The sequence below is a fragment of the Vanellus vanellus genome (genome assembly GCF_965231255.1).
Source record: "Vanellus vanellus genome assembly, chromosome: 2".
Classification (NCBI taxonomy): Eukaryota; Metazoa; Chordata; class Aves; order Charadriiformes; family Charadriidae; genus Vanellus; species Vanellus vanellus.
The window spans coordinates 155,253,643-155,276,854 of record NC_138906.1 but is presented as its reverse complement, the minus strand read 5'-3'; the positions used below and the strand labels follow the sequence as shown (position 1 = coordinate 155,276,854).

At 42.2% G+C, this 23,212-nt stretch overlaps 1 protein-coding gene across 1 annotated transcript in view; it reads left to right on the top strand.

Annotated features, from left to right (window-relative positions):
- SAMD12 (sterile alpha motif domain containing 12) overlaps nt 1-23,212 on the top strand; it is a gene marked incomplete at both ends in the record, with an annotated part of 106,094 nt that overhangs the window by 1,775 nt on the left and 81,107 nt on the right. Inside the window, one exon of the mRNA XM_082499252.1 lies at nt 15,772-15,980. Within this exon, the coding sequence (XP_082355378.1) occupies nt 15,772-15,980 (209 nt within the window). The remainder of the gene's footprint in view (nt 1-15,771; nt 15,981-23,212) is intronic.

Below are 23,212 nucleotides of genomic sequence, written 5' to 3'. Positions count from 1 at the left end.
TCAATAGTTTCCAACCACTCCTTAGCTTGAGGGACTCAGACAAGCGGCTCGGAAAGAGCTGCCTGTTGGAAGCAGGGCTAACATACGCATCTGCCTCTCTAGTTGTAACTGTCACATCGGGTTATAGCATAGGAGATGGATAAGACCAGTGGTGGAAATGTACACAGGACAGAGAGCAGTAAGACCTGAACTCCAGCCTTTGGTCTTGGTACTGGTTCTGTATGTTATTTAGTGACCGTTTATTGCAAAAATGCATCAGCAGTTATGGGATTCCAGACTCAAACATAGATCTTTTCCCATCTACATTCATGTGGCAGCCTTCTTGTTGAGCTGTAACATCTATGTCCTTCTGTCTTGCTGAGCAACAGCAAAACTTCAGAAGATGGGGCTTCCTTTCTTGACACATCCCCACCACCCTTCCCCATCATGCCAGTGTGCTACAGCTTGGTGGCAACGTGTGCTCCTCTACTTTGAAGCACTACTTAGAGCTTTCCTATCTAGGTTGCTGCATTTGAAAAAGTCAGCTCCATCACAGTTCATTCCATCTGTCTTTAACAAGATAGATAGTCAATGATCCCTCTCCAAAGGAATAATGTAGCTATCAAAGGTGAGTCGTCTATTTTGCACTGCAAGTTCTCATTTTGAACAGGTATGCTATGCTCCCCAGGCATCTTATAGGGAGACTGTGAGCTGAAGTTCAGAATGAGCATTCCACTGTGGGAATTGGAGACCCCAAAATGAAGCTGTGGCAACAAGGAATGTCACTGTACTGAAATCTCATTGGATGTATTTAGGGTGAGTGGGGAGTGGATATGATTGCAGGTTATGTGGTCATTTTCTCCTTCCTGCTTTTAGAAATGAACCCATACTAGGCAGGAATCAAGATATAGTAGAGACTTGGTGTGTCGCTGCATTTCCCTTGGGTGAAATTTCATTGTAGGATGAGAGTGTACCTGGAAACTTAGAAGTGCTTTCAGGTCAACCAATTTAGACACAATTCCTCGAGTGTTTGGCCTCATCCTTAAAATACTTGGAAGACTCAGAAGCTCCAGGAGGACATTGATTAATATAAATTGGCTGTTTCAATGCAATCAAATCCCATCATAAGGATAAAACTTGTCAGGTGGTGGTGATGTATGGGCAAAGGGAAGGAATAATGCTTTGAAAGTTCATGTGCTTTCCCCGCCTAGAAGAGAAGGCAAGTGAGCAAATGACAAGAGTTAGACACTAGATGCATTTCCTAACATACTACTGGAAATCACTGACAAAGTCTGTAGTGACATTGTGAGATCCCATGTTTACTGCTTAAATGGAAATCATAAAATAGAATTCTTCTTGAGGTGGTTTTGGTTGTTTTTTTGTTGTTGTTGTTGTTTTTGTTTTTTTCTTGAGATGTCCAAGCATGGCAGGTAACATCCAAGGAGGCTGTGTAGCTTTGTTCTTGTCATTTACAGCTCAGTGTATGAAGCTAGGGCAAACTGTTTGGAGCCAGTCTTCTGCTTCCCATTCCCAGTATTGCTGTATCACTTGCTGCAGGTGAGCAGCAGTGAGAAGCTGAGAGTAAGGCCCTGTAGCCAGGTGGTGTCAGAGTTGCAGATTGTTTCAGGTTGTTCAGCTGATAACCATGGAGAAGTTTCTGTCCAAAGCACCATCTGTGCAGGCTTGCTAGTGAGCGCAGACCGAGTTTTTGTTTTGCCCATTGGACTCTGGAAGTGCTACAGCTAGTTTGCAGAGGTAGTAAAGCTGTTGGAGAGCTACTGCTCAGTGCACTGACTAATGACTTTCTGGGTTTGCTAGTGATACTGTGCCTGGTTCTGGTGCCAACTTCTCTGCTGTCCTGGCTGAGATAGCTTTACCCTCTTGTGCCCTGTCCCGTCTCTCTGGCATCTCTCTTTTTGTCCAAACTATATGATATCTGAGGCAAGGACTCCCCTTTCCGTGCACAGAAGATACTCAGAGGTTGGGACTGAGCAATGCTGTTGCGGGTTATTTCTCATGAAAGCTGTTGCGGGTTATTTCTCATGAAAGCTGTTGCGGGTTATTTCTCATGAAAGCTGTTGCGGGTTATTTCTCATGAAAGCTGTTGCGGGTTATTTCTCATGAAAGCTGTTGCCTTTGAACAGATACAGGTATTTAGCCTTGCAGATTAACAGTTGAACAACTCAGCCCTCAATTATTTGCCCAAAGCATGTAGAGAATGTAGAGGGAGTAGTTCTAGAAGGTGCTAAAGGCAAAGGTGGAGAAAATGGCCAGAAAATGGAGTAATTTTGAAGTCTTCTGAAACAGTCTGGTTGGTGGTGGGCAAAATAACAAATAAGATTTCAGGAACTATGAGGAAGAGCTCAGAATAAGGCAAGAAATGTGTTTGTTGCTATATCACTGTATGTTGCTCTTGTATTTTGAATGCTCCCTGCAGTTGTGCTCGCCACACCCCAAAAAAGGCACAGGTCTGGAAAGAGTATGGGAAAGAGCAGTCAGCTGGTCAGAGATGTGGTATGTCCTCTGAGGGCAGGTTACAAAGATTTGGATTTTTTAGCCTGGAAAAGAGATGACCACTGAGAGAATCCTCAGACATTGAATGGAAACGGTTTGGAGAATGTGAAAAAGGAACTAGTTCACAAGGCAGAACAATGAAGCTGTAGGGTGTTTAAAATAAAGAAAAAGAGGAAATAGTTCTTCACAGAAGACACAGTTCCCCAGGTGCAGCTTTCAACCTTAGGTCATTCTTAGCCTGCCAAGGGAGGATCAATTCATGCATGCCCTGCTCTCACACAGTTTCCTTAAGCAGCGACATAAAGGGCTAGACTTTTAGCCTGACCCAGCTTGATCGCTTTTATGACAAATTCTAGCTCGTCTTGTATGCATCCAGAAGAATTCCACTCACCACAACAGGTTGATTTGCATGAATTACCTGAGAGGAGAATTTGGCCAGAGCAACCTAGAAACACAGAGAGGAGATGGGGAACTGGGCACCGAGCTATAAAAATGTTAACAGACAGGGTCATGATATATAAAATATGTAGCTCTTTTTGTCAGTATATAAGAACTGATACTGTCCTGTAAGAGGAACTGTCTGCTATGTCAGGTCAATGGGACTGGGGGGGAAGGAGCTGGCAGCTGTAGAAATGCCATCCTGGAAAATACCAGTTCCCCACAGCAGGTAGGGTTGGAAACTACTGTACTGCTCTGCATAAATGAGGTGAAATATGGCTGAGGGAGACCTTCAGGAGAGCCTGATGCAGATCCCATTTACAGATCTCGCCCTTAGTGGCTTCTGCCTTGGGTAGGTTATATGTTCCCTCACCTTTGCATAGGGTGGTCTTTCTCTCTCCTGAAGTGTCCTATGGCAGAAGGACTACAAGGAGAATGATAAGGGAGTTGCTGTCAGTAGCTGCATGTTCTGCGTGCAGCGTGAGCTAAACTTGGCATTAAAGAGCGGGTTCATTACTTGGAACAGCAAGAATTCACCCTAATACGTGCTGCTCCAGGATGAAGCAAGCATGTGGGCAGGAGGACTGAAGTGAACTCTGCATTCGATTACAGGATCTGACATGATTGCAGGGAGTTTGTGACTGAACAGGAAAAAGGTGCAAGGAAGACATTTGGGGTGGATTGTAGCCTGTATTTAGTGCAGTCCTATCTGTCTCTATATAACATGGAAGCTTTCTAGCTCATACTCTTCAGCTGAACATTCAGATCATTACTTCTCTCCATTCCCCTATTCATTTGCTCTCCTATGCCCTGTTTTTGTGCTCCCCCCGCCACCCTGAGGGGATTTTAGTTGAGTTGATTTGTGTCTCTGCAAATAACCTAGTAAAAGCAAGAAAGAGACTTTTAATAATGCTGTTTCAGAAACATAAAGAAAGGAGGATTGTAAAGTGTGTAAATAGAAGCTTTCTCCTGGATTTTCTTCTAGCAAAATAATTGCATGCTCTCAGCGAATGGTTTGTCGCTACACAAATCAGCTGGGGTACTAGAGTGAGTAGGATACAGTGGTATGAGTAAGCAGTAGGAGGTGAAGAATTCTACTGGGGGAAGGAAAGGAGGCATTTCCAGGCTTTTCAGTTAAATGTGCAAGGGAAGGGGTAGCCTCAAACAATGATAAAGGAGGTAACTTTTAGGCAGTCGAGAGAAGGGCTGAAAACAGAAATCAGCTGCCAGATTGCAACTTAGTTATGCTAGTGAGAATGAATAAATATATTTCCTCTGCATTTTGATGACTTTGTGCATCATTCATGGGATGAGAAATAGAGCCTGGATCCACAGCTGAATTGCAGCCGTTTCTGTGCCACATGTTCAGCAGACAGCAGCTTTCATGAGTAGGGCAAAGGCAGAGATCTGTGATGCATGTCTGGGACAGTGTACCTCTGGGGCCGCAATAAAGACTTGTGTGTGTTTGAGCTGTTCTTTGCACGCTGGATAGGCTCACTAGCGTTTAGAAAAGGTTTCTGATGTCATGCTGGCTAATGATAGAATTGAATAGTAGTGCTATTAGGACCTGAGATGAAGCATTCTTAGAAATATAATTTGTGGTGGAGGGTGATTAGCTCATCTCCTAAGCAGTGATTGCAAGACAAGTTTCTTCCAAGCATAGTGGAATAATGAAGACTTATTTCTTACCCTGGTGTGTTCTTTATCTTTTCTATCCACTTCCTCTCCATATTCACTGGGAAATCCTCAGAGGGCAACAGTGGTACCTAGTTTGCTTAAGTCAGTTGGTGACTGACAATTGCAATGTATGGTGGATACTTTTCCTTCAGAGCGCACCTTATTTTAGGTCTCTTCCTCTCTATCTACCCACTGATTATTTTTTGTTTGTTTGTTTTTCATGCTTACACTTCTTAACTCCTGTAGGACCCTCATTGATTGCAAGCCTGTACATCTCACAAACTTGAAATCCAGAGGAACTGTTTCTCTTTTCAGAAGCTTTGTAGATGCTTGCACGAGCCTTCATATTAACAGAGGATGAAATTAGTTTGCAAAATAAATTACTATTTCATACTGTAATCCGTTGCTCAAATTATGTTCCTATACACATATGATGCATGTTACTGATGTTTATTAGTTTGTTCACCAAGATCTATTTTGCTCTGAGCTAATTGCATAGCTCACCAGTCCGCTTCTTTGCCAGTATTCTCCTCTTCTTCTATACCTGTGCAGGACTTGCGGTAGACTTGCCTTACTTATTCACTGAATTGGTCCATTTTTCAGTGAGCCTCTCTGTGGCCAGTGTGAGTTCAAGAGCCGCTTGTACCAACTATACATTTATTAAAATGGAATGAGAAAATGCTTCAGAAATAATTTGGCTGTCCAGTCATGCTGCCTGTTTTTTATCATGAAATCCTGTTGCTATTGCAAAAGCAGAACCTGCATTGCTGAGGCTCCAAAGTCTGTCTAGCATAGTGGTAATGTGCAGTCTGTCTCCTGAAGAACAGGTGTAACAGAAACTGGTTTTTATGTTTACTGCCGTTGCTGAAGTACATGAGATAAGGGATAGCACGTGGATATTGCCATACATAAAATAAGTAGTTTTCAGTAGGAAAATTGTCAAAAACGCACAAGTAAATTTCTTAGCTGAGTAAACATAAGTGTATAAGTATCCTAGTGGGATGAGGGTCTTAAAAGGCAAACTTAACCCATACAAAAGGAGGATTTCTTATTCTAAGCTTAGTGTTTCTGTTCTGTAGACAACTAAGGAGTATTTCTTCTCTCTCTACACTCAAGATTTGCAAGGTGCTCAATCACATTACGTGTTTAGTTTGATTCTGAATGAAACTCCTAAGTTACTCATTCTGGTTTCTTAGAATCATAGAATCAGTGAGGTTGGAAGGGACCTTTAAGATCATCAAGTCCAACCATTAACCTACCCTGATAAAAACACCACCACTTCTAAACCATGTCCCTAAGCACCTCATCTACCCTTTTCTTAAACACCTCCAGGGATGGTGAATCCACCACCTCTCTGGGCAGCCTATTCCAATGTTTAATAACCCTTTCAGTGAAAAAATGCTTCCTAATATCCAATCTAAACCTGCCCTGACATAACTTAAACCCGTTTCCTCTTGTCCTATCACTTGTCACCAGGGAGAAGAAGACAGCTCCCATCTCTCTAAAACCTCCTTTCAGGTAGTTGTAGAGGGTGATAAGGTCTCCCCTCAGCCTCCTCTTCTCCAGGCTAAACAACCCCAGATCCCTCAGTCGTTCCTCATAAGGTTTGTCCTCCAGACCCTTCACCAGCTTTGTAGCCCTTCTCTGGACACGCTCCAACACCTCAATGCCTTTCTTGTAGTGAGGGGCCCAAAACTGAACACAGTACTCGAGGTGAGGCCTCACCAGTGCCGAGTACAGGGGGATGATTACTTCCCTAGTCCGGATCACCACACTATTCCTGATGCAGGCCAGGATGGTGTTGGCCTTCTTGGCTGCCTGGGCACACTGCTGGCTCATACTCAGCCAGCTGTCCACCAACACCCCCAGGTCCTTTTCTGCCAGGCAGCTTTCAAGCCACTCCGCCCCCAGTCTGTAGCGCTGCATGGGGTGGTTGTGACCCAAGTGCAGGACCCGGCACTTGGCCTTGTTGAACCTCATACCATTGGTCTCAGCCCACCTGTCCAGCCTGTCCAGATCCCTCTGCAGAGCCAATCTACCCTCAAGCAGATCAACACACCCCCCTAGTTTAGTGTCGTCTGCGAACTTACTGAGGGTGCATTCGATCCCCTCATCCAGATCATTGATAAAGATATTAAAGAGAACGGGCCCCAGCACCGAGCCCTGGGGGACACCACTTGTGACTGGACACCAACTGGATTTAACTCCATTTACCACCACTCTCTGGGCATGGCCATCCAGCCAGTTTTTTACCCAGCGAAGAGTACACCTGTCCAGGCCATGAGCAGCCAGTTTCTCCAGGAGAATGCTATGGGAAACGGTGTCAAAAGCCTTGCAAAAATCCAGGTAGATAACATCCACAGCTTTTCCCTCGTCCACTAAGTGGGTCACCTTGTCATAGAAGGAGATCAGGTTTGACAGGCATGACCTGCCTTTCACAAACCCATGCTGACTGGGCCTGATCACCCTGTTCTCTTGCATGTGCCGTGTGATGGCACTGAGGATGATCTGCTCCATGACCTTCCCAGGCACCGATGTCAGACTGACTGGCCTGTAGTTCCCTGGATCCTCCTTCCGGCCCTTCTTATGGATGGGTGTCACATTTGCCAACCTCTAGTCAGCTGGGACCTCCCCGGTTATCCAGGACTGTTCATAAATGATGCACAGTGGGCCGGTGAGCACTTCCGCCAGCTCCTTCAGTACCCTTGGTATGTTTCTGATGCGACATGAGACTCTACAATCAGCTGACTCTTGCAGCTGAGGTGTGTGTAAGAGATGTATGTGGAATGTAGTAGACTGTCACATTTTTTCTCTTTCTGTGTTTGGCTTTAGTTTTGGGCACTTCATTGCTTCTGGAGAGAGCAAACAGTTTGTAGTAGTAATTGGCTTGGTACTGTGGGATAAATACTCGGTTGCCCATCTAGGGAGATTCGGAGATAGCTGCATCAGGAGTGCAGTTACTTTAAATTTTGTCTTGCTGATGGTGATTCTGTAGGGGTAAAAAAGGCAAAAGCCCCATTATTTACAGTTACAAGCTAAAATGAACATCCCTTCTCTGAATGCTTTATCCCCTTCTGCTTCTTTCCTCTTCCTACACCTGTCTCCCCTCTGCCCTCCATGCCCATCTTGCCCTGGTTCAATGTTCCCTTGCTTGCTGCAGAGCTGTCGCTTCTTGTGCCCTTCAAGATACCTCCCAGCTGGAGGTTATGTCCCACTGCTTGAACAAACTCTTTATTGTAAAATGCATATGTTGTGAGAAGTTTATTGTTTGTGAAATTGATTAATCTAGTGGATGATTAATAGTTGTGATAAAGAGAGGCTAGAAAGATATGCAACTCTCTGGAGGGACCTGATGGTACAGCAATGTGCTGCTGTGTCTGCCAAGCCGTGCTGTCTATGTCTGTCTGAGCTTTGAACTCAAACCTTTGGGTAGAGCTCATCAATACCAGCACTTTTCAAAGCACCCCACTGCTCAGCGCTGGTTTGGCTTTTGGCACAGCCTATTTGTAATCACTTAATGCTGATTTTTGTTGCTGACCAACAGAAGCAGATAGCTGGACACCAATATAACTTCAGTGAAGTACTTTGAGACTTCAGCATTAGAGGAGGTTTCTGATAAATTCATGTTTTCTGTACTGAAGTAGAAAAGGTCCTGACTGATTTGGTGGACTTCTTTGCTCTATGTGAATGCTGCTAATCTGGTAGCCATTAGATAGGCAGATCTGAGAAACGGAGTGGGCAAAATTTTGAAGCTACTTCCTCAGCAGGTTGCCAGCAGTATTTACTAGGTGGCAACATAAGGAGCAGGTAGGGTTCATGTGAAACTTTGCAGTTTGAGCTGGTCCAAAGTGATGGGTTGGGGGAACTGCTGATAGGCAAAAGCCAGAGAGTTTCTCAAAACTAGAAACTGACTGATGAGGCAGATGGACCATCCAAAGGAGTTGCAGAAACTGATTACTGTGGAAAAACTTTCTGCCAGATAAAGTAGTCAAATAAGCCTAAATTTTGTGATACAAATTAAGGTCATCTTTATTAGCTGTTTTTAAACTTGTTTTTTAGTACTGTAGAAGTGGTACTGACTGCTTAGGTCAGACATAATCTTTGAAATAATGCCATGTTCTGTAGGGATATTCAGAGTTACTAATGAAGTACAAGCTTCTGGAACTACAGGAAGGGCTTTGCAGTAGGGATCCTTCTTGCTCATTTGGTCGGTGTAAGCGGCCATCTCAATCTGGAACAAGATCTCAATGCTCTCAATGTGAATGTGTCCCTGAATCTGATCAGCCCAGTTAAAGTGGGTTCTGAATGATGGCAAGCAAAAAGCCCTAGGGATGTTGTCTGACTACTTGGTATTGAAATACAGCACCTGGAAGCCTGACTGAAGGAGCTGACAGCAGAATTTTGTGTGGTTGGAGGTTTGATTTGCTTTTGACAAAGAACTGGGCAGAAATGGAAGAAAGAGGGCCAGGGAGAGCTGCTGTCCAAAGGTCTTGCAGGACTTCTTTCCTGGAAAGACCTGTTAAATCTTCATAACCTTCATGAAGACTTGAGGTGACCGAAAAGATATTTGGATCCTTTCCATGAGGCCCTTCTATGTCCAACCTGAGTTTGTTAATGTTCCAGCTCTATGGACTAACTTCTGCCTGTATTTTTCAACAATGTGGTGTCTTATGATGGGAGCAGCAGGTGGATTGCATGGACTTACCTCCTGGTATCGTGCAGCTAAGTCTGTGGCATGAATACATAAAATGGAGCTTGCATGTTTACCAGTATTTGACACATGAAAGTTTTCTAAGGATTGTTAGAGGTTGGATGGGTATCTCCTATGCCTTCTTTTTGTCTCTGAATAGCAAAAGCTAGCATATGACTGTGATGCACACAGAACAAGGCAGATGAGTAAGAAGATGCTATTTTTACACGATCACTTTTCAGAATAGAGCAATTGTTATTGCATGTAACTCAAGTACTTGCCAAATATGCTTTAATGTAGCCTTAATTGATCTGCTTAAAATTTTAAGCAGCCAGCAGTATTCCCACTGAAACAAGTAGTTATGAAACGTTTGACATGGTAGGCAGTAGAGAGCACAGAGGTAGTGATTGATCATAGATTTGATCTGTTCAGCCTTGAGCCTACAGATGGAGAGACAAAGACTTTCCATCTGCCCATCCAAAACTTTGGATGTATCAAAGCTGTGTTTTGAAGAGTGCCTGCAGGCTTTTCTCAAGACAGGATTCACAGAGTATCCTCTAGTAAAAGGCAAAGCTTGCCCCCAGATGCCAGTAACTTACTATGGCTCCTGGTGACTTTTATGTACCATCAAGCGTGCTCAGACAAGCTGTCTCTTGGCTGCTTGCCATCTGGGAGGCAGGCAGGCAGGCATGTATGGCAGGGAGGGAGTGAGGGGAGCAGAGCATTCGTGTTGCCCTGCGAGCTTTCTTTTTGAACTGCGATGCATGCCATAAGGGATCTGCGTGGGCACAGAGCTCGGCTCACGCATGTCAGCTTCTGCAGGGCAACAAATTCGCTTGCTCTGTCTACATGGAAAGGACTTGGGTTTGTGTTCTAGCATGTGGAAAAAATACACCATGCATTGCATTAGTTTTTTTCCTTCCCTATTTTTTAGGACAGACATGGTCATTTTTCCATTTGGGTGCTCCACTTAGTATTTTCTCACAGAGCTTTTGAGTCTCAAACTTGGCAGATCTCAGCAGTCTTTTCTTTAATGTTCTGGAAAAGTAGATATTTTCCTGTACATTCAGCTCTGCCATTGAGCTAGGAGTAAAAGAGCACTTAAGTACCTTTGTTTTAAATAATAGTTTGTTTCATAAATGTAATCTGTGGATCTATGTTATTCTGTCTGGCAGCACCATTCATCATGTGCTTGTTGCTGTGCAGTCAGAGCTGTACAGAACATCCACCCTCCCTGTCCAAAAGAAAACAGGTTCCCACCACAGAAAGCTTTCAATACAATTTAAGTGACAATTGTTGGGAAGCATGAAGAGAGACATGGCATTAATAAACTCTTAGATGTGGCTTTCAGCAGGGAAAGGAGAATTCAAGTGCTCTGAGACTGGATGAAGAGTTGTATTACTGAGACATATGGATGATATATGAATAATGAGATTGTATGGAAAAAGAGAAGGCTCTGGGGAGATCTTATTGTGGCCTTCCAGTCCCTGAAGGTGGCCTACAGAAGAGCTGAGGAAGGACTTTTTACTAGGGCATGTAGCGATAGGACGAGGGGCAATGGCTTTAAACTGGAAGAGGGCAGGTTCAGATTGAACATTAGGAAGAAGTATTTCACTTTGAGGGTGGTAAGGCACTGGAACAGGTTGCCCAGAGAGGGTGTTCAAAGCCAGGCTGGACGTGGCTTTGGGCAACCTGGTCTAGTGGAAGGTGTCCCTGCCTATGGCAGGGGGGTTGGAACTCGATGATCTTCAAGGTCCTTTCCAACCTAAACCATTCCATGATTCTATGAATATTTGAAGAGGTTTTGTTTCAAAATCTAATGATACTCTTGATATCTAGTGGTATTAGGCTGATACTATCAGCTGATTTGGAGGTAGGGTTTGGTGTCTTGTTGGACTTCCAAAGTCTAGGAATGATGAGATGGATTTAGTTTGGTACAGTGAAGAGGTGCTGAGACAGTAGGGATATTGTCAAAGCAGCGGTGTGGGAAAATGGTCTGAATGCAGAGGGTGGGGTGAGCAAGTGTTAGCTAATAGCAGGGTAATGAGAAGTAAGAGTCTGTACAAGTATTTTAGCAAAAAACTACTTTGTTGGTAGACAAACGCAGTTGGGTTGTGATAGTGTTGGTGATTTGTCGTTCTTTTGCAAGAGCTGCTTAGACTCAGTTCTACAGGACGTTAACGCTGGGTGCTCTCAGCCCCTTTAGTTTTTCATAGTTGATCCCAAGTTTAGAGTGGGTCTTATCTAGCTAAAATTATATAAGATGATGATTTAAGAAGAGAATATGTTGTTATTGACCAAACCTTGACCTCTTTCACTGCTTTTAAGAAATATTGAAAGGGAGCAATTATGGTTTGTATTGACATTTAAAAGGAGGCAAGAGCTCCACCTATGTCTGCCACAGAAATGGAAATACGTATTTCTGTGTGGTAACAGGAAATAAGAGAGCCATGCAAGCAAATATTCTTTCCTTCTTACCCTGTGTGTAGCTGAGAGTTGGAGAGGGCAGTAGGGGAAAACAATAGAACTGGCTACCTTAAGATGTCTGATGACAAAAAGAGATTAGCTTTGCCAAGTGTCTCACATCTGCTTTTTTTCCTCCTGCCCTTCAGTCTGCTTTCTCCCCATGCTGTGGTTCTTGTTCTCAGTGTGTCTTCCTTAAGGAACAGATTCTGTCTAGCTGTATGGTAAGCCAAGACTGTGATGAGGGTGAAGGAGAGAGATGAACTCTTTCCTTCTCTCTCTACCTAGGAAATAAAAAAAAAGTTGTCCCCTCCACCTTCCAATATCAGCAACTTTGGAAAAGTCTTTCCTGAGGCAGGCTGTGTTTCTTTTAACCAGTCACCTCTTTTCAATGAAAAGGTAATGGGCATTTCTGTAATTGCTAGCAGCCTCTCCAATTTTTTTTTCTCTCTTTTGTATCCTGAAGGAGCCCAATGTAAAGCATTGCTGAAACAGCACTAACGTTCATTATTTCTGAAAGAATGATGGGCTAAGAGTCAAGTAGCATCTTGCCATGTGATTTATTTCTTTTTTTAAGCCATCTAGGTGATGCTTACGCTACCATGTTATTGGAAATCTGGATCATTTGCTCCCTGTAATGGTAATTACAGCATGGTAAACCAATGCTGTAACCCAGAAGGCTTTCCTTGTCCATCCCCTATCAGCCCCCTCCTTAATCTGTATTGTTTGGGGGCACTGGGAAGGGAGGCGTCGCACTCCACAGGACGCTTGCTGCTGGCAATGTTCTTCCAGGCAGTGTTAAGTCCCACTCTGCTTTGCGATTTCTCTCTAGTGAGAGCTGGGAAGGAACTGAGGGCCAAAACCTGCCTGTTTCTGGCTGCTACTCGGGTGTGGTAGTGTTTCAAAGGTGTATGCAGGAGTCTTCCTGTTCAGCTAGGCAAGATCCTTCAAGATAGTTGGAGGGATTTTTATGGACTGCATTCCGTTCCAAGCATCTTTCACTACTATCTAGCCCTGGCTGGAGCAGGGGTGTGCTGGGAGTAATTTACAGGTTTGTTAGGATATCTCACATTTTTTTGTGAAGGAGGGAATTAGTTTGGCTACTAACAGAACAGTTTCCATCCTCATTGGGGTGGAAAAAGTCTGTCTTGGTGGATAGCATCCATCTTTTCTGTGGTGTGACGGATAACCAAAGTAGTCATTAGTAATTACTTGTTTCTTTCAGGTAGGTAAGTATGATCTAGAGGAGACAGATAATGACAGGTGGATATGATCTAGGGGAGAGAGAGAGAACTTTTTGGTGTCTTAAGACACAATGATGTAAATATAAACCACAAAATAATATCTCTTGGAAACCTCCCATGGGAGCCTAAAAGCCCTAAAGCCTCTGTTCATCGTAACAGATTGGCAGGTTCTGGATACCTCCCCATAATGGCCATACAGCCGGAGCAGGTGAAGCCTGATAGCTTCACTGTGGAAGTAAAAAAGATTTTGCATTTTCTCTGACACAGAAAGAGGTCCTGCAAGGGAAAAATCAAGCAGCAGCTATGTTCAAGTTCAGTTCCATTGTAGTCTCACAGCCACGACCAAAAGCAAAATCCGTGAAGGGGTAAGTATGGAGTGTACCTAGAAATAAAGAACTCAAAAGTTAGAAAATGCCTGTACTAATGTTACTAAAGTTTAAGTATTTATGTGTTGGATTGCCTCAGTGGTGTGGCTGGGAAAACCAGTAGGAAGAAAGGACTGACTTGAAGAGAGTCATCTATTTTTCCCTTCCTCACCAGTGAGAGGCAATGCCATAATGATGGGATTTGGTTTTACATTATCTTCAGCCAACCTACAGAATTGGTTTGAACCAGGGAGGATAGAGACTTGCAAGAAGAGCTGCAGCTGGACTTGGGGAGAAGCTCCTTAGAGCTGGCTTGGGAAATGAGGCTCTGTAGCGGCTCTGTAGCTGCTCTCTAGGTATCAGGAAGAAACTGCAGATGCTTGCCCTACTAAAATGAGACAGAAAGATAACAAATAAGGACAACAGCCACACAGACTGCTGCAGACTCATTTTCCTTATGTGCTTTTTTTCCGCTATTAAAATAAAAAAAAAATGCTCTTGGTTTTTGAGAAATTGGTGCCTGAAGGGGAAACCCAGGAGTTCCCAGAAAACTTGTCAGAGGGTTTTTAGTGCTTTTAAAGCAAAACCACTATGCAAGACCTAAGCAGGTGGAGGATCCCTTTTGAGAAAGAAGGGATTTTTAGCCTATGGTGGTACCTGGGATGGCTAGTAGAAAACCTGCCTCACTTCCAGAAGGTCTGTATCGTTCACCTCTTCTGTTTCCTTCCCCAGAAGGAGGTTTTTGCAGGGCTCAGCTCTGGACATGACGTAGTCTAGTGATTCCTCCTCCTCTTCCTCTCATGCTGTCTGCTAAAGAATTGACTATTTGGAGAGGGGGGTCTCTGTCTCTTTTACATACTTGTAAAAGAAGTCCAGGGCTAAACCCCTACAGCTACTCACAGTGAGACTGAAATTTAGTTCCCTTCCCATTTTTAGTTTCATTTACTAGTTTTCTGTGGGCCAATGACATATTTTTCTCTTCTTCTATATAAAATTGCTGCAATTTTTAATAAAATATTGCAAATCTTTACTGCTTTCCCTCATTCATTGTTGTTAATGAATTATCCTTTATAATGTTCCTTTCACTTGAAGACAGGAGATGTTTCAGTCCCTAGTTTGCAGGTGTAGGTATTGTAGTACTTGGACAGATCACTTACCTTCTACAAATATTTGGATGTTTTTAAAATCCCCAAGGAGAAAAGGACAGCTTTTTGGCCTTTGCTTTAATTTGGCACCAAGGAATTGCTGTAATTTAGGCTCAAAGTTTTCAATTAAGACACTGGGATTTAAGGTGGATGGAATTTCAAAAGGTGCTGTAGTTGAAGGACCCTTTGCCTTCTCCGGCAGCTTGAGCCTGTTTCCCCCGAGAGGCTTTCAAGGGCTTATTCGTAGCTGGTAGAAACTGGCAGTTCTGATTCCTTCCCCTGTTCCCCACCCTTTGCTTCTAAGCCAAGCAAGAGTAAAAGGGCAGCTTTTATTTTAGTTTTACATTGTGTGTTAGGTTTCTATTCAGGACTGTCAAACATTGCACCACAGTATCTGAGCAGTGTCCTTTTGTGTACATGGGAAGTTGGGACCATTAATTATGAGTAATGCTAAAAGTAGCAGTTACCCAGGAACATGAATGCAAAAATCAGATAGTCACGCGAAGGGGATGTTGTCTGGGGATCCACAACTTTTAAAATTGCTACACGTGCCAAGAAGGTTGTTAAGGCTACTCTCTTTGTAAGTGTGAAATTTTTTACAGAAAGCTATTAAACTACTGCAGTAGTTCTAAATGTGCATTTCTGTGGTATGGTCTGCATTTGTTTTATTTTTTTCTCTAGCTGCTTTCCTTATTCTGCTGTCATTAGTCCACACCTCATTATATGCTCCTAGAGAGTACATCCCTCTTGCTTGTTAGGTTGGTGTAGGTGGTAATTTGCAGTGGTGCAAAGTGCTGAAGGAGAGATAATCAGCTGGGTAAGTCATTACTCTGTGCAGAGACCAACTTGCTGACTCGCTGTGCACAGCTTACTTATCCCACATTGTTTAAGGCCTAGAATGTTGTAGTAATTGAAAATGTAATAGAAAAAATTTAACTTGCTTGCCTAGAACAGAAAAAAAAAGGTATCACTGAATGATGAATACATTGTCCTACCCTAGTAAAAGCTGTAAGTTGAGGGTCTTGGACGCTGTAGTGAATCCAGTAAAGCACAGTTCAATTCAGTAGCCTGCACTAAATAGCCTTATAGAGTGCTCCGTTGCCTCTCATTTTCTTTCTCAAATATCTCATCCTGAATCCATGTCAAGGTACAGGCAGGTCTTTTGCTATGATCTGACATGACTCTGGTCACCACATGGCACTTCTTAGTACTTTGTGATAAATGTTTCTAACACTGGGTTCTTCTTTCCTAAACAGTATTTTCTCTTTCTTGTATTTTTTTCCCAGCTATCCATTGCAATCTGAATCCAAATGGTATTGATCACCCTGTCCCCACAGAAGGTATTAATCTGCAACTTGAAGGTGAAGGAGCTGAATCGCCCTCTGTTAAGAACACTAGTACTCCAAAAGGGTCTGAGTCAAAAGAGACACCCAAGAGACAACAAGTGGAGCCAGAAATATCTAAGGTAGGTAGGACTGGGTTCTTATTTATTTTGGCGAGTCTTAAAGAACACAGGCTTCTTGAAGTCCTGGCTACTGCTTAAAAAGCATTTACCATCCTGTTAAAGACATACAAAGCTGCATAAGTAACAGTCTGAGGAAGCGGGTGTTATAGAAGCAAGGTGTTGCTGTGGACTTTTAGCCCACACACATTTTGGACGTTACACTATTTTATTTTCCTTTAGATGAAGATAATTAAAATAATGGGATCTCTCCTTTTCAGGCACTGTGAAGACTTTTTTTCCAAATGACTTGGGTAACAACTAGAATGGGAATACAGATGTTTTTCTTGAGTGTTTTTTTGTTTGCTTGTTTATTTTTTCTTGGGGCAGGTAAAGGAAGCAGAAGGTTCTATGAATATATGGATTTTTATATGGGTGACTGAGTTTAATAAACTCTTAACTAATTTTAGGTAAAATACCATCTCAGTTCTTCCGTATCTGGTATGTCAGTGCATAAACATACTTCAGAGGTGAATTCCTAAAGATAAATGAAGTGTCTGTCCTTATTCATAAGCTGCTATTTCTTGTTTGTGTGCAACAGAAATGACTACCTGCAGGTGAATATGTGTGCTCCAGACTCTTTCAGTATAGGATAATAATTTGTCATACTAGGTATGTTTTTAACTAGAATGAAAAGTAAGAGAATGCTAAAAAAAATGGGAGGTTCTTTAAAAGCCTTGTCAGTCTTTTTGATCTTTAAAGGCCTAAACCCAGTGTTTTGGGGGTGATTTCTGCGGAGTGGAAAATTGAGTTTTTACTGAACTGGACACTTTGGTAGTTAACTGAGCAAACAAAATGAGTATCTTTTTTTTTTTTTTTTTTTTAAGATCCAGAAAAGGCAGTAACAATTAATTCAATGACTTAACAAATAAGAGAGTTTCCTACTGTTATCAGCACAATAAATCTAACAAATAACACGCATACAGTTGTGATGTATTTCACTTCAGAATAAAATAGCATTAAACATTTTGAGCAGTAGCCTTGACAATGAAAGCGTGGTGTGAATTCTCCATTCTGATTTTTATCTAAAATACCTAGTTTTAAGTGAGTACAATTTAAACTCATTTCTTTCTGTCTTAAGTCATTGTCTAGATAAAGTACAGGTTGGCTTTGATCAAAATCACTGGTATTTGCAGTGTGTTTTGTGGCCAATTGTCAAGCATATTGTTGATATCTCTTGAACCCTTGGCAAACAGGTTTGTGCTTACTGCTTTGAATCATCCATATGGTAAGAAGACCACCAAATTTTGGATGGGCTTTGAGACAAAGCTGAGCTAATAATGTATTTACTCAGCCTTTTGCAGACAAAAGCAAGCTAGCCCTGCCCGTGTTTCAACATCACCAGATGAAAATCTGCCCTGTACTGAAAGCTAAGGAGGTGTGTTAAGCTCAGAGGAGATCTTACAAGCTTGGACGTGAAGAAGCTAAATGACGCAATGGGGCTTCCAATTGAGAATGGGCTCATGTGTAGTTGACATGGAACACAGGCAGATCAAGCTTGTCTTTGCTTGCAAAAGACTCATCTTAGTGGAAAATCAGGATGAAATATATCTGTGATCTGACGCAATGGAGTCTGTTTCCACTGTCTGAGCTGTACTTTTTGGACTGATGAATAGAAAACCGTTTCCCAGGCTGTCCCTGCTGGAGATTGCTGGGGAAGATGGGAAGCGTAGTGCTCTTAAAGAAGTCAGATCAACTATTGGTTTCACACATCTGATTGCGGTAGCTTTATTTAGAAAGTTTGGTGTGCTTCAGATTTAAAAACAAACAAACAAAACACCACTAAATATTCTCCTTGATGGAATAAGCTTAGCATAATAGTATCAAGCTATTGAAGTGGACTTTTTCTGAATGTATTGCTGCCTTGTTAGTAACTTTGGTTTTTATGTGCTTTATTAACTTAGTGATGTTTTTCATCTGACTTCATATGTTATAGCCTGAGGTGGACCATCTTTTCTGGCTTGCTCTGCCTTAAATTTAAAAATCGTGTTGCTTTATCCTCTAAAATGTGAATGAGAGTTGGGTTTGTAACTTGTGTGGCTTTGAGGGTTGAATTAAACTGTCGTCATGAAACTTTATCCATTCAATCATATCTGTACAGTGGAAAGATGAGTAGGAATAGAGGAAAGTATTGTAAATAAAACATTGTGGACAGATCATTTGTTTTATATTTCCTCATTGCTCAGTTGTTTTTAAAAAGGTTTCTTTGCAATCCCATGTATTCAAATATTGTTAACGCATACCTCATATCCACAGTAGTGAGACTTACATTGCACAAAGCAATGCAATGTATTGAATGCAATTGAAGATGGCTTGTAGACCATCTTGTCTGCTTTCAGCTTTCTAATTTGTCTTCATTGGGACCAATTCCAGCACTTTAAACCCCTGGCTGCTTTAAGATTTTGCTGTCCAAAGGAAAAAAGAAAATATCCTGTCTAATGAAGTATGTTCTTCTTTTTCTGTCCTCAGCTATGGACTTGTGGAACAGCATTAACTCATGGGCTACAGATAGATTTAAAGTTCCTTTTTATGCAGCTCCTGCAATGTAAATGGGGGAATAGAAGTGTTTGTTTCTATATTTGGGATGCAGACAGCCGGAAGTGTAGCATGAGTGAAGGATCAATCTTTTAGAAGTTCTTGATGAGTATGCAATCTAATTTTTATAGGCTGACTGAGGTAGAATTTTAATGGAAAATGGAACAATGATCTTAGTATCCCTCAGCTGGTTCCCTAAGGAACCACCTTGTTACAAATGTGAGCAAGTCTGGAAGAGGCCAAGGTTTTTCCTATCTAAACTGATGTGCATAATGCAGGAGACTCTGATAATGTACAGGATATAATGCAAACTAAGGAAATTATATAAAATAAAAAAGTTCATTATTTTTATACTTCATATATTTATTTTAAGGTGTGTATATCAATATACACACTTTTTGGTCAGTAACTGATTTTTCAGTATTCAATGGTATATAAAAAATTCAGTGGACACTTCTACAGAGCACAAAACTTCCTTGGAGAAAGCAAGGATGTTTTTTAATATATGTAAAAAAATGTATATTATTTCTTAAACACCTTCTACATCTAACCTCTGTTGTGTGTGTTTTCTGGAATTCTTACCTTTATTTCATTAAATAAATATTTATTTCATTTTATTTCATTAAAGCGCTACTTCTGGCTCTTATGTCTGGTCTGTTTGGTTTAATATCATAGCTATCTCTAGAGAAATACAGTAAATCAGGACATTTAGAGTTAGGTTTCTGTTAAAAAAAAATTAAACTTTTATTGTACGTAAGCAACAAGCACAAACAGAAAATAATGGTCTGCTGTTAAACAGGAGAGGTGAATTAGTCACCAACAGTGCTGAAAAGGCAGAGGTTCTCAACACTTTCTTCATGTCTGTGTTTACCAGCACTGCTGGGCCCCAGGCCTTGGGAATAACAGTCCAGGTTGATGCAGACACAGACCCACCGTCAATGAAGGAAGGGTTGGTATGTGAGCTATTACAGGAGTTTGATCCATACAAATTGATGGGCCCCAACGCTGTCCACCCAAGGATGTTAAGAGAGCTGGCTGATGTCGTTGTGAGCCACTATCCGTAATCTTTGAGAAGTTGTGGAGAACTGGGGATGTCCCAGAAGACTGGAAGAAAGCTAATGTCACCCCCATCCACAAGAAGGGCTTAAAGGAGGATTCAGGAAATTATAGGCCTGTCAGTCTTACTTTAGTCCCTGGGAAAGTCATGGAGTGAATCCTCCTGGGGACTGTCACAAGTCAAATGAAGTACATTATTGGAAAAAGCCAGCATGCATTCACCAAGGGCAAATCATGCTTGGCAAAGCTGATCACTTTCTATGATAAAGTAACCTGATCGGTTGATGTGGGGTGAGCAGTGGACATTGTCTACCTGGATTTCTCCAAGATTTTTGATATGGTTCCCCACAGCGTTGTCCTAGAGAATCTGATGTGTTATGGTCTAGTCAAGTGGTCTGTGTGGTGGGTGGGGAACTGGCTGACAGGCTGCACCCGGAGGGTGGTGATAAATAGCTCCTTTCCAAATTATGGCAGCCTGTCACAAGTGGGGTCCCCCAGGGATCGATACTGGGCCCAAGGCTGTTTAATATCTTCATAAGTGATCTGGATGATGGGATCAAGCATACCCTGATGAAGTTTGCTTATGATACCAAACCGAGTGGGGAGATGGACACTTGGGAAGGGAGAGCCACCCTGCAGGAAGACCTGGATAAGCTGGAAGAGTGGGTTAACAGGGTCCTTATGAATTTCAACAAGGACAAGTGTAAGGTCTTGCAGCTGGGAGAACATAATCCAGGAGTACAGCACAAACTGGGATCTACCTGGCTGGGAGCAGCTCTGTGGAAAAGGACCTGGGGGTTCTGGTGGACAACGAGCTCGTTATGAGTGAACAGTGTGCTGCAGTGGCAAAGAAAGCCAACAGGATGCTGGCTTGCGTCAACAAGGGCATCACCAGCAGAGATAAAGAAGTCATTATTCCACTGTACTCAGCACTTGTCAGGCCACACCTGGAATACTGTATTCAGTTTTGGTTCCTGCTAAACAAAAACTATGTGGACAGGCTGGAGAGGGTCCAGAGAAGGGCCACCAAGATGATCCAAGGACTGGGAAAACTGCCATATAAAGAAAGGCTGCGAGAACTGCGGTTGTTCAGCCTTGAGAAAGGCTTAGGGGAGACCTTATCACCACGTTGCAGTATTTAAAGGATGGCTACAAAGAAGATGGGGACTTCCTTCTTACAAGGAGTCACATGTAAAAGATGAGGGGTAATGGGTACAAGTTACTCCTGGGGAGATTCCGACTGAACACGAGGAAAATTTTTCACAATAACAATCAGCCATTGGAATAATCTCCTCAGGGAATTGGTGGATGCACCAACATTGGATACTGTTAAGATTTAGCTGAACAGGGTGCTGGGCCATCTTGGCTAGACCATGCTTTTGCCAGGAAAGGTTGGACCAGATGATCCTTGAGGTCCCTTCCAACCTGAGATTCTATGATTCTGTACTTTTGAAGTTGTGTACTTCTCTGAGTATAGGCCTTAACAGAAGGTGACTTTCCTAACAAAATTCAGAAAATCATCTCTTACAGAAGTATTAACTTTTATCAAGACTTCCCACATGTTGCACTCATAAAGCCCTGGTCATTGTGAGCGTGACACCCAAATCTGGTTGTCACTTATTCAGAGAAGATTATTTATTCAGGTAGTTTTGATTCCTAAGTAAGGTGTGCATATCTGGTGACACGCTTTGTCTCATTATGTGGTAGCAGCAGTAGCAAATAATAAAGGCTTTTTAATGGCAACCACTACAGTTAGACTTTTTATCTTGTGTTAGCAATGGTGGGTTTTTTTTTTAATCAGACTTGGAGACAAATTAACAGTCCTTTAAAATGTTCATGAAAACTATGAAAAGAAACTGGTAAAAGAAGTGAGAAGCTTTTCTATCTTGCCTTCTGTTGATAAGTGCTCTGTAAACACCAGTAGACTATACTTCTTTGTTGCAGTGTAGCTCATTAATTCTTTTGGTTAATTTTGCTTTCTTAAAAAAAAAATGTTTTTTCAAAATTACATCGAACAGCACTGAAGGCCTGACTGAACTTGCCAACAAGAGGATGAGAATTTATCTCTGCTTACTGGGCCCGGTGCAGGACTGATTGGGGTGGAAGTAGCTCCTCTGGCTTCCTGGGGAGTTCTGCACTGCTCGGGAAATATTTGGTGTGTGTCAAGTATGTGATGAAATGTCCAAGCACAAAAGAGTGAGGCTTCTGAGTAATAATGGTGTTACAGAATTCTTCTTAGAAATATAAAAGTGTTTTGTCAGTTATTTTAAAAAATAAAAATGTTCTGGTACTATTCTCTAATGAGAGACTAGAAAAAGTAATTTTCTAGAAGAGTTCTCCAGGTTTTTCAATCAGTGGCTTCTACTTCACAGTGTTTATCCTTTTTGGTCAGGCATATAAAATGGGTTGGATGAGAAAGACAGTATTTGCCAAGCAGTGGTCCTGGTGATGACTGTGATGGAACATACACGTTCATCAGCATAGCTGCTTGGTGTGCCAAGACCATTTTATCCTCCCCCCCCCCTTTTTTTTTCTTTTTTTTTTTTTTTTCAATTGGTTGTGAAATGCCAATGGCCACTGAACTAGGACAATGAGGTTTTACCTCATTGGTAAAAGCATTTTTTTTTATTCTTTTTTTTTTTTCCTCTCCCCACTCTTTCACTGCAACGGTGACAAAACACCACTTATTGCATTGGGTCTTTTTATCACTAGCAAAAATGGGTACAGAATCTGAGTGTACAGCATGTCTGAAATGGATTTAAAAATATTTGGTAAATGTTAATATCAAATAGCTAAAATAATTACACTTCAGGGCAATGTGCCTTTCTAACGTCTCATTCTGTGACTATTAGTTATACACAGTAATTGGTGTGCTCGCTTCTGTCTTCATTTTCAATAAACTTTTTCTTTCATGTGTTGCATAGTTAGAAGTATGTGTGTTGTCTTGCTTTCAGGCGTCTAAATTGGTGGCTGAAATGTTTGATGTGTATGGATCTCTTCCTGTCTCAGCCTGTCATTCGTGATTGTGACCTCTGGCTGAAGTCTGAAGTTTCAGAACAGTGCAGTGAACAAACCTTTTATCCTGAGCGGTGAAACAGGAGTTCTGGGTGACCTTGTACATTTCAAGAAGCTGAGGCTGATGTTTTGTTTATCACTCTGGGGTTTTACTGGTGTGAATGAAGTGCTGGAGTAATCCTACCTGTAGTGCGGAATATAGCTGCTTGGTTCAGGATTTACATTGTCATGAGCCAGGGAAACAAGAAACACCTCTCTCTCCGTTGGGGTCCTGTAAGACCGCTTATCACAGGAGGACAAATGCCTGTTTCAGAATCCAAGTGTATTCTTGCTGTAGCATGTTTTTCCCCATTGCTATATGATCCATTGTTGTTATAAATACTGTAATATGAAGGCCCACATTTTTTGCAGCGAGGTTTCTACATTCAGCGTAAAAGGTCTGGCTTCTCCCGTTCATCCTGTTTGCCTTGACTGCGTGCCTGGGGATTCTGAAATATCATCTGCCCTGACAGCAGCCGCGTGTACGTGGGAGATCTTGCCTGAGTTAGTTTGTTGTGCTCTGCCCAAGACAGCGAGGGGAAAATGAAGGG